This window comes from Nymphaea colorata, chromosome 10 (genome assembly GCF_008831285.2).
Source record: "Nymphaea colorata isolate Beijing-Zhang1983 chromosome 10, ASM883128v2, whole genome shotgun sequence".
Lineage (NCBI taxonomy): Eukaryota > Viridiplantae > Streptophyta > Magnoliopsida > Nymphaeales > Nymphaeaceae > Nymphaea > Nymphaea colorata.
In genome coordinates, this window is record NC_045147.1 from 15,709,516 (window position 1) to 15,720,864 (window position 11,349).

General features: G+C 37.2%; 1 protein-coding gene across 2 annotated transcripts; it reads right to left on the reverse strand.

The window, feature by feature from the left end:
• Window positions 1-263: 263 nt before the first annotated feature.
• LOC116263206 (guanine nucleotide-binding protein alpha-2 subunit) lies at window positions 264-9,803 on the reverse strand. Of its 2 annotated transcripts, XM_031642846.2 has the most exons (14): window positions 9,403-9,803; window positions 8,600-8,847; window positions 8,332-8,404; window positions 7,858-7,895; window positions 7,679-7,768; window positions 7,439-7,516; window positions 4,802-4,909; window positions 4,578-4,679; window positions 2,996-3,051; window positions 2,321-2,455; window positions 2,071-2,164; window positions 1,938-1,997; window positions 1,790-1,869; window positions 264-783 (listed from the first exon to the last, which is right to left on the reverse strand). In XM_031642846.2, exons 2-14 carry the CDS (start codon window positions 8,684-8,686, stop codon window positions 606-608), a joined length of 1,179 nt encoding a protein of 392 aa, XP_031498706.1. In that variant the 5' UTR covers window positions 8,687-8,847; window positions 9,403-9,803; the 3' UTR covers window positions 264-605. The 2 variants fall into 2 exon arrangements, with proteins under 2 accessions (XP_031498706.1, XP_031498707.1); XM_031642847.2 differs by lacking the exons at window positions 8,600-8,847; window positions 9,403-9,803 and having other exon boundaries at window positions 7,660-7,768.
• Between the last annotated feature and the right edge of the window lie 1,546 nt (window positions 9,804-11,349).

An 11,349-nucleotide genomic window follows, 5' to 3' on the forward strand; every position in this document is an offset into this window, starting at 1 on the left:
GGTTGAGAAGATAGTCGCCCTTTCCCAATTTAACAGCAAAAATGATGTCGAACAAGTGTGGCTTCTCAACGACTCTGCACCAGCTTACTCAGATCAGGGCACATAGAGAAACACTTCAGCACATGAGAAGAACTTGATTCCTGGTCTACAAGAGCATGCACTTCACATCTAAAACAGAGTAAGGATCTGCCCTCTGAAAATGATTCCAAACAGAATTTGAAGAGGAAAACAGGGAGGGGCCAGGGAAGGTTCAAGGGGGGAAAGGCAACAGAAAGACCACAGGGCAGTTGCTTCCAATAACAAATTTTGAAGTAAAAAAGTTGTGCAACAAGCACGTTACAAAACAAGCAAACAAACAAATGCATTACGATAGCAGAAACTGCTTCTGGTGGCAACTTGACAGAACAGAAGAAATAGGCAAAAGAAACAAGACCAGAAATCGGTTGCCCCTCATACCAAAATTTCAGGAGGAAGAGAAAGTGGGGGAAACAGACATATGCATGCCAAAACACACAAATGCACCACCACAGCAGAAATACTTCAGTGTGCTTCTGCTGCCAACTCGATGAAATCTGCAATCGGTTTCACCTGTGGATGCTCCCCCGTCACAGTAAACCTGCCTCAATTAAGCTTCTCCTCCTCAAAGTCTCATCCACCAATTTGAAAGTTTTCTTAACAAGTTTCTGATCCAGTGCTGTTGTCCTGTATATCTTAAAAATTCGGTCAACATGGTTTGGAGTGCTGCTCTGGAAGTATAACTCTTCAAATTTCTTCTTCACAAACCTGATAAAGGAAGAAGCTAGGTCAGACATATATAAGTCAATCATATGGATGGAAGTGGTGGCACCATGTGTATCCACAATTTATTTGCATATTCAAACAAGTTTGCAAGGTGCAAATTCAGCAGTTGTGGCTTCTATGGGGTTTCTTATAATTTGGATATGCTATTTTGGGTATATCTGCATCACAACTATACTTGAAAATGATTGTAAAATCTAATACAGGATGACAGAATATCACATAAAACTTAATTGTATCTTCACTCTTTTGTTTTCCTTTTGACGACAATGTTTGGCTGGCTTTGGGAATCAATTGCGGCAGGATGATTCACTAGTGCAACTTCATGACATCTCATAGTGAAACAGGGGCCACATCTCTTCATTTTAGTAAACAGTCTCTTCACATCCCTTTGTACATTATGCACCTAGAGGTTTCTGACCACAAACTGTGGTTCAAATTCCAATTAACTTTCTGCTGCATAGCAGATGCAAGCCAGTTGATGTGTCAGAAAACTGAAAGACCATCGTAGCACTATCTAAAACCGATTACAGAAATAAAGTAGCCTCTCCCAACCCCGAAAAGTGGAAATAGAAAATCTTGTCAGAAAGAGAACAACCCTGGAGGAAATATTCAATTCTTTAAGCAGACAACATAATTTGGGCAATTCTTGGTAGACAGTAGCAAGTACTGATTTGAAACATCTAATAAATTTGGACTTTTACCAGGTTTTAATTTGGCAGATGCTGACTCAGAATATAAAATAGAGGCATCACAATATCCTCTATGTAAAATCTAATACAAGCAAGGGCATAGGGGCATCAAGACTGTATCTAAGGCTGCATGCATGTCCTCAATGTGTCAGCATGCCTTTTAAGTGCATCCAGACAATGACATGAGACCTCAATAAACAACTATTAGAACCCCAAGACAAGAATCAAAAACATCACTGATTCAGGTAAAACTGTAACTAGATATTTTACAAACATAAAAGAAAAAACCATTGACTTACTCATAAGCATGCTCGACCTCTTGCTTTCCTGATGAAATGGGTTGATAATCTTTGAACCACTCACAGACACTAAGAGGAACCTGCAAAAGAAGACAGGTCAATACTTACTTTGGGAGTTCCTGTGATGATCAGAAGGCTAAAACCTCACCTTCAAAACTTTCTTCTCAAATAGATCGAACTTGTTTAGGAACAATAAGAAGCATGTTTTCTGCATCGAGAATTGAACATCAGACAACAAAACTTCTCAACCTATATCATGAAGCTTGTGTTATGCATAGAACCTCAAAACATTGCTGCTTCAGAACCCAATCAAAAAGCCCCTTAGTTTCCATGATGCGGTTCTTGCTTTCATCCTCAAAAAGCACCTGATCATACCTGGTTCATTAAACAGAAGCAGATCAACACAACCTGCAGAATGCTAGGTTCACTTAATTTTTAAAATACTTCAAATGCTCCAGAAAGGTCGAAAATTCAAGCAGAAGTAGTGTTGTCATTGATGATCTTGTGATATGAGAATGATTAGCCATTTACTCGCTAATTGCAGCACAAAAGATTACAGCAGTAACGCCTTCGAACAGATGAATCCACTTCCTTCTCTCATTTCTCTGCCCACCAACATCAAAGAGCCTATAGACTTGCCCACTCTTTTTGTTCTCACCCACAGGACTGCAAAGAAACATTCTTAGCGTTTAATATTTCATAGAGAATATCGTATATGTGGGAAAAAGAAAGAGAATGCAAGAAACACATGTAATTTTAAAGTTTAAACCTCATCATGAACTTTTATGTTACTAACCACAACAGGTTGGTAGTCTAAACAACTTCAAGAAGTTCTTAGTGAGCTTCTTTCAGCATAAAAACATTAACGAGAAAACAGTAACGGAAATGTTCACATGTCTGCATGTATGTTTGAAGTTTTGAACTTTATTCGTGCTTGGCTTGCCTAAACTGCGCTCAAGCTGGACCTGAATTGTAAACAAGTTAAGCTTAACCCTATAGGTGAAGCTCATTTCATAGATGAGCCAATTTGAAGAGATCCAATCTAAGCTCGAACTTTATGATTCTTAGTTCAGCTTCAGCTCAGTTCACACTCAGCTTGTGCATACCCCTTCTTTTGACTACACAAATAACAAATTGTGTAATTCCAAACCTTATATGAAGCAAATGGATTAAAATAACCTTGGACCGTGCGACGGATAATTTTACCTGAACTGTATTTCTACAACACCTGTAGTACGAACTCTAGCATAAAGAACATCCTCCTGCAAAGATTAAAAAATTGAGGCAAGAAGTTCAGTAACAGCATAATGACTAAGAGACTTGCAGTCCAAGATAGAAACTACTCTCTCTACACAGAGAGCTCATATAGCATTTTTTATTTTGTTTGGCATAAGAATTAGCTACATAGAACACTGGAGAAAAGACGATGCCTCAGGAACCCACACGACCAGCATATAGCCATATACAGTCTTTTGAGAAATATCTTACTTATTAGCCACAGGATAGGACAGTGGAACAGATTATTTGCATACTCGACACATCACTGCTGATCAACAATCACAGAACTAGGAACATACCCCAGGTAAACCCAACTAATTTGACTCATGAATTGTGTCAATCAACCTGGACCAAGTTCTAATTATTACAATTCACAATCATGGATCCAAATTCTTTCTCCGTTTCAGTTTACAGCAATTTCCTCTCTATATAAGACCATGATTGCTTCAACAAGGTCCAAAGGCCAAAATTAAATTCAAGGGTACCTCTTATGCATTATCTACCTTGCATATTATGACTTCCAAGCACAATGCTCACAGAAAGATGCTACCTACTAAGAATCAAATAATCAAAATTCAGTAGTATAGCTCAGTTACTAGTTGACATATTTTAATAATTTTAAAGTGATTATTGCTGCAAAATATTGGTATGCTAACACTAGAATTTTTTGTAATAACTCGTCCTTGTTACTGAATTGATCTGCTGTATCGGCAAATCAACCACAAGCTGATCTTAGTTCAAGTCACAAGCTTGCTAAGTTCTAACCATGGCATCAGGTCTGTAGTCTAGAATATTGACTACAGCTTAAGGAAGCTTTTCTTCAATGACTATTATACATTTATTGACTAAGAGACATTTCAGTCAATGATCTTTAAAGGGGGTTTCAGCATGTTATTTAGCATATGGTGAAGGACAAGTTAGATGGTACCCGAGGTCTACTACTGCATGCAAATGCTTCAAATCTTTATGATCAGACAGAAATAACCCACCACAAATATCAGCAACAGGAACATGTTGCGAATCATGATTTATTATGATATGTTACAAGATATGGAAACCATGCACTTCACAGTAAATAATTCATTTATTACTCATTTTTCTCGGTAGAATTTAGCTGTGGATGCAAATGGATTAGATACAGAAGATGGTGGATCAGACTCGGGAATGCTGTATCAAAGTACAAAACCATCAATAGATAAGAAAGTTCCCATTCAGATGTATGTGAATATACTTCCTTTAACGAACTTGTATTCTACTTAATGCAATGTACAATCAATTTATCTGCACCCCAAACTTTAACATGATGTTGGGAACTAAAAGGAGCACATATTAGATTTGCTGGCAGTTGGTTTCTTTGGCTTAGTTTGCTTAACTTATTTAACACAAGAAAAGATTCTCTTAATTTTCTTAATCCTCATAAGCAAGATAATAATATAGAAACAATATATGTAAGCAATGAGAGCTCCAGAAGGGAATATAACAGTAAAGCAACCAAGTTTGGTAAATGAACCTTTGTTGGTACATAGTCAGCATCAGATAATCTCTGCAAATTTTCCATAAAATACAGTGTACAATCTGGAACTTGAAGTTCATTTGCTCGGACATAAGTTTCCTACAACCACAGCAGTAATAATTAGAAATCACATCAAGTATCTCCGAGTATCATGACTGAAACAGTATAGACATTTGCTGATGTGCAAAACTAAAGCTGATTTGACTGCAAAAAAAAGTAACCTGAATTGCAGGATCTTTCCATAAAGTCTCTATCTCTTTGGCGAGCTCCTTCGTCAAGGGAGGATAATCTAGTCTGCTCCCCATTTCAGACAGTTTGTCTCCAATCTCCTATTATATTGCAATATCAGGTTAGTCAATAGAAAATAGGAAAAGGACAAATTAAATGGTTTCAGTTTGAGAATGCAATGAAATAATATCAAATATAAAAAAGCAAAGCAATAGATAGGAAAAGTGAAGGACTCAGATGGAGAGCACAATGAAACAATACAGAAAGCTTGGCAATTTGAAAAACACAGATGCTGAGGTGTGTGTTTGGAGGCAGAAGTTTGTACATATATCTGTGTGTGTCATTGCCACAAATATTGCTCTTTGATATTTCTTAAAAGCTTCATGTAGGATTTTTTTTTTTTTCATTTTGTTAAGTAAAACATGGAAAGTAAAATATACATGTATATAACAAAAATTTGTGAAATTGTAAATTTTTTTATTAATTTCCTTATAAAAATTCCATATAGTTTTCAAAACCTTAAAAGAAATTGAAAAATGGAAACATTCGCTTAAAGTACATAATAGAGAAAAGGATGTTCTGAAAAGAGCAAAATATCATTCAATTGATCCGACTCCAAAACAGAAGGATTTACAATATTGTGTACTTTATGGTAACATTTTGACAATATCACAATATTTCCCCGATAAAAATATTTCATTCTGTTTAGGCAATATTATTGCAATATTTTCAAAATATCTCCAATAACCTTGTCCCATACTCTCTCTCTCTCTCTCTCTATACAGTTTATATATATATATATATAAACCGTATTCATATGGATTCTGAAAGGTTACGAATATACCCTTGTTAATTAATGTGTCAGAGGCATAAAAAAAGGAACTTAAACTTTGTCCTAATTAGAACCCTACTGATGAACATAGCATCTCACAAACACACCTGTATCATACTCTAGTGACATGGTAAGGTATATGGCTAAGTTACAATAGCAGTAGAAATGTAGATTATTTTGTGAAACTAAGAAAAGGTTGGGATCACAAAGACAGTAATGAAAATATAATCACGCTGAAGCATTGCCAGCATCATGAATTTCTAACAAGAAAAAGGTTAGCAGATTAAGCTGTGATATTTCAGAAAGCACGATTCACCAACTTCACATGATTCTATAACCGGAAGAGAATTTAAAGATATTCTTGTTGGATATTGAAATAATGCTATTCGATTTGAGAGCACAGAAAAATAAGTTACCTTTTAATGTGGTAAGAAAAGCCTGTGACAAGTGCAGACTCGATATGGAAGAAAGAAGCACGTTGATGTGCTACAACATACAGCTTCTTCCCAATCATTGCTATCAGAGTGAGGGTTCCTCTATGTTATCAAAAGGGGTCATATTGAGCCTAAATTGATCATGATGCCATCATCTTAAGTGGTTTGACATTGATAACTGTGAAAGTATGTAAACAATTGTCCATGATAGCATGTGGTGTTGGTATTAAAGCATGCCCATTGAGCACTTCACGTCATTATCTGGTATGTTGCAAGAAATTAAAATGCATCCAGATTTTCAAGATATCATTTTATTTAACTTTTTGAATTTAGGGAATATGATTTTACTTTATTTTTTTATGAGAATTCAAGGAGTGCAAATATTTCAAAATCCAAACTAAAGAATGTATGGGCAAAAAATTATTATGAAAGACTTCACCAAACATGGAGATGATAAACCCCAACAAAATCATGACATCACCAAAATATTGCAGATCTTCAGTTCTATCTCAATGCTAACATATGTTTCTGCGTTTAGACTTTTAAGAAGATCAGTTATCTCAGAATTTTTATATCTAATAGGCTCATTTTCTAGATCTCGGTCCAGGAAGAGCTACCCATCCGGTCAAGAGAATATCTTTGTCCAGAAAATGTGATAATTGCAATTCATCATATTTAAACTATATATGTGTGTGTGGACCAGCAGTACAAAATTTCCCTGGAATGAAGCATAGGAAATATGAACTAGTGAATAGAATACATAAAAAAGAATGTTTGTGTCACATAAGCAATTAAGCACCCATAAGTAGGACTTAGGAAACACCGGCATTAACATGTATACCAGCAGACATAGAGTATATGGTGCTACCTTGATGAAGGGTGCTCAGAAAAAAAATAAAGGGACTGGCATGGAAAGACAACAAAAAGAAAGGGGAAAAAAAGACAACGATTATCTATAAGACAAATGATATTGTGATGGTGACCAGGATCTGCTTTTCAAATTTGAACCAATTGCTGTGGATAATTTCTTCCTTAAGTGTGCATCATGCCAATTATCACGCAGCTACACAACCATGGACAACAGAATGTTGCTGCAGCAATTTGAAGAACAATAAAGCAGCAAGCTTGAGCAAGTTGATCATAAAATACGCAAATAGCAGGCAATGGCCCTGGACATGTTAGTGATCAGCTTGAGATGTGGTTACCATGCATGTCATTTTCTAGAATATTACGAAGAACAAGAAATTACTTAATAGAATAGTTCATCCCAAAATAAAAAGAGAAAACAATTCCAATGTAAATAAGACGGATATAGAAGAAGAAAAGAAAAGAAACGAGGCCTAAAAGATAAGGCATCTGCAAACCTTATTTTCAAGAGACAAAACGTACTTTGAAGAGTCCTCATCATTCTGAGCAAACTCCTTTGAGCCATCATACAATATCTGCAAAAAATATCCTCGGTTAACCCCAATCAAAGATCACAACACATGCAACGATTGTGAATACAGAGAACAAAAAAAAGAAAAAGAAAAACAGATAACACACACTACAGTTGTTGGTCATAAAAGGGAAACAACCAACACACCCTTTCTAGTATTGCATACTTTAATTGTCTGATATATATTTGCATGGATAACTGGTGTATAGCTCCTAAGCTCTGCCTCATCAAATCCTGATTGAAACAAAAATTTGATCTGCATGTAGTGGAGTAAAACAATGTCAGAAGACCAGCAGCTGTCTAAATTTTGCAAAAGTTCATAGTCAAGAAGGAAAATATGTTGACCTGCTTGAAGATAGTAGACTTTCCCGACTCAGCAGCACCTGATCCAACATAGTTCTCAATGTTTAACATAATATGTACCATTGTGTTTGAAAATACACTAATTGGACAAATATATTGAAGAAAGGCCAACAATCCATAGCGGTGAATCAAAGAACAACTCTTAAAGCTTAGGATGAATAGATGATGCGTTAGAGCCACAAAGGTGTGTTTTGGGCATCTAGACCTTGACCATGGAGGCATGGTGCAAGCATGCAGTGACCTGTGAAGAAGTGTGTTCTGTGGGGTTGGGATGGGCAAGGTGCTGTGTCAGCTTAGAAGGGAGGTAATAGGTCAGTGTATGCTTGCATGCATGTGTAATATCATTAGGATCACCAAAGAAACTCCTCAAACTTCTTGGTCAGACATTCATATTTAGAAAAGGGAAAGGAGTTGCTTGTAATAAAAAAATTGGATTGAGATTCCATAAAATCTAACCTAGTAGCAGCAGCTTCTGAATATGCTTCTCGGCTTTTGTTTCCAAAGCAATCTGGCGTTCTATTTCTGCAGCCTGAACGAAGAACACATTTCAATGGTAAAGAGGCATTCAAAACTAGAAGTCTCTCCACTTTGCTGAAATAGTTCAAATTCAAGACATCTAACATCAACTACCTCACTTGCAGCCAACTGATGAAGTGGAAACTCAAGATATCAAAGATCATCTACCCTTACTAACAACAAAACAGAGAGTCAATGGGAGCTGAACCTGAGCACTTTCTTCAGCATCAGCTTCAGAGTGAGGTCTTTGTCTGCTGCAGAGTAGGCCCATATTCTCAATTACGCTGGAAAGCATCGAACTAGTAATCGGAAACTATACGACAGTGTGCCAGACAAACTTTCTGTAAGGAAGAAGAAAGAAATCCTTCCAAGGAGAAACCAGAAAGCTTATGATCGAGTTCACCAATCTAGGATTCCATACGAATGACACAACATGCTTCGCTCAGCGCAGCAATCCTGAAGAACCAAAAAGCCAATAAACATACATGAATAGTCTGCACAAGGTTGAGTCCGTGTCAAGTACATGCAAAAATATTGAAACGAGCCCGGTATACAACATTCGATAGTTAACAAGATGCATTATTTAGGCAATGGTGTCGCTTTTTTCAGCAAGATGGTCTGAGAAAAATGGGGCCTCTTCAGTTCAATAAAGAGCCAAGTTGCCAACAAACTAAAGACTAAGCAAGTTGAAAGTTAAACGCATTCATCACCGGACATCGAAGCACATTGATTCAGATCGGACGCCAGTTCTAAACTCAAGTCGACGAAAACCGGGAACCAAATACACGATAGGCAAAAGCGGGAACGCTGACAAGGAAAGCACTCGGGCAGAGTGACAAGCATCGCAAAAGATGAACCAGCAGCAGCAAATAATGCATCACATCCAAGACACGGGAGGAGGGAGACGAAGATCGAGTAAAAACGCAAACCACAAAAACAAAGGAAACCAAACGCATCAGAGGGAACCCCCAAAAGAGAAAGATAACACAATAAAGGGGAGGGAGCAATCACCGGGGACTCTGAAATCGATTGCAGATAAAGAGCGAGGGACGGGAAGAGCGAGGCGACCTCCCCTCCCCGCCGGATCATGAGGCCCGACACGGTGGCCGCTTGAGAACAACGCGAGGGGGAGTGAGATGAGGTGGCGGGCGGGGCAGAGCGGGACTGGCGGTCGTGGCGGCAGCGACGGTGACAGCGGCCGGCTCAACTGATGAAAAGAGGGGCCGGTCAGCGAAGGGAGGATCAGACAGTCAAACTGAAAGAGAAAGGGGACGGCAGTGGGTCGTGCACTTCGACGTTTTGCTGACGGCGATTTCGAGGGAGAAGTGGCCGGAAGATGCAACGGAGAGCGCAACAGAAGGAGCCACGTGGTGAAGCCATTTTTGTGTTTTTTAATGAGAGGTGGGGGGATGGGAGAGCGGCGCAGCGAGTGGGGGAGACCGAGCCGCGATGCTAATTTTCTTGGTCGGGTAAAGGACGGGAATCACATTTCTCGAGGAGGTAAATTTTTTTCTCTTCAAAAATCACAAAAGATATTGTGCTCAAGTCTTCTTCACATTTAATTTTTGTTTTGAATATCAAGTTCTTTAGATTCAACTCATGGATTTTTTGGGGATTTTGGTTTGTGTTTGAATTAGATTTAAACTAAATCCCAACAAGGGATGAATTAATTTAGCAAAATGAATCTTCGTTCATGCAATTTGAACTATGTTTGAGTTATGTGTTATGTAAACAAAAAATTGATTTATGCAAGCCATTAGATTTTATTTACCATGAGAAATTTTATAACAATTTAGCCTGTCAATTTTGAGTAAAGCTAACTCAAAACATCTAAGGTGGACTCACTTGAATGCCTTCAATGATTGCATATAAATATCCACAAGTTTACGAGCGTTTTTTTCTTTACCTAACTCATTAAAAATATTAAATTGTACTCTACGCAGTCCTAGCTTTATAGTGCATGTACGGTCTTTGGAAATGTGCTTGCATTTTTAATGTTTTCAGAAACGAACTTAAGTTCTTTGAAATATTTCAAATTTCATGCTCAAGTTGCCAAAAAAAAAAATTAATGACACCTAAATTTTAAATTTTCTTTTTGAATTATTTAAAGATGATCTTCTGGTTTTCAAAAGACATTCACGTTGTTTGGAGTGATCATGTGTCTTCATGAACGTTTCATGCAACTCTTTTATATTATATGGCAGGACAAATGTACCTTTACAAAAAAAGTCCGACCTCTTAGGAGGCACATTTATGTGATAGAAAAGCATAGTTTTTTTTTGCAACATATTGTTTCACAATTTTACTTTAAAAAAATACATATTCGTTCCAAAGAACACACATGAACAATGGGAGTCATTCGGCAATAGGAACACTTTGTGAGTATCCCATGAATCTGCTCTAAATATTGGATCAGATTCACAAAACAATAATCATAGTGTTTCATGAATCTACATCAATTTTTTAGGTGGATTGATAGAGCACCCACATAATGTCCTTGCTGCCAAGCAACCCATGAGGGGCAACTCTTTTTATGATTTTTTCTACTTTCATAGTAGTAACACTCAAAATTTTTACTGTAGATCAATTTAAAAGATGGGCTTTTTTTTCATTTTAAAGAGCAAAATGTTATATGAAGAAACTCTATATGTAAGTTTTTGGATTAGTTCAAGTTTCATTGGTCATATAATGCCTTGAAAAGCTGTTGGTTTACCTTGCTAGAACTAATGTTCCAATATTGGGGGCAGATTTACTGAATACTCTGCAAGTGTTCTTGCTATCAAACAACCTCAATGTATATGAAAAAAACTACCTTTTCCCCGACTTAGCATTGGTGGTTGAATTTTGTTCTCTTATGATGCAGATTGATGGATGATAACTGAAGTACTTCAACACTATAACTTCAAGATCTCATATCACTGGGGAAAGGCAGATGAAAGCCTATGACATTAGAATGCA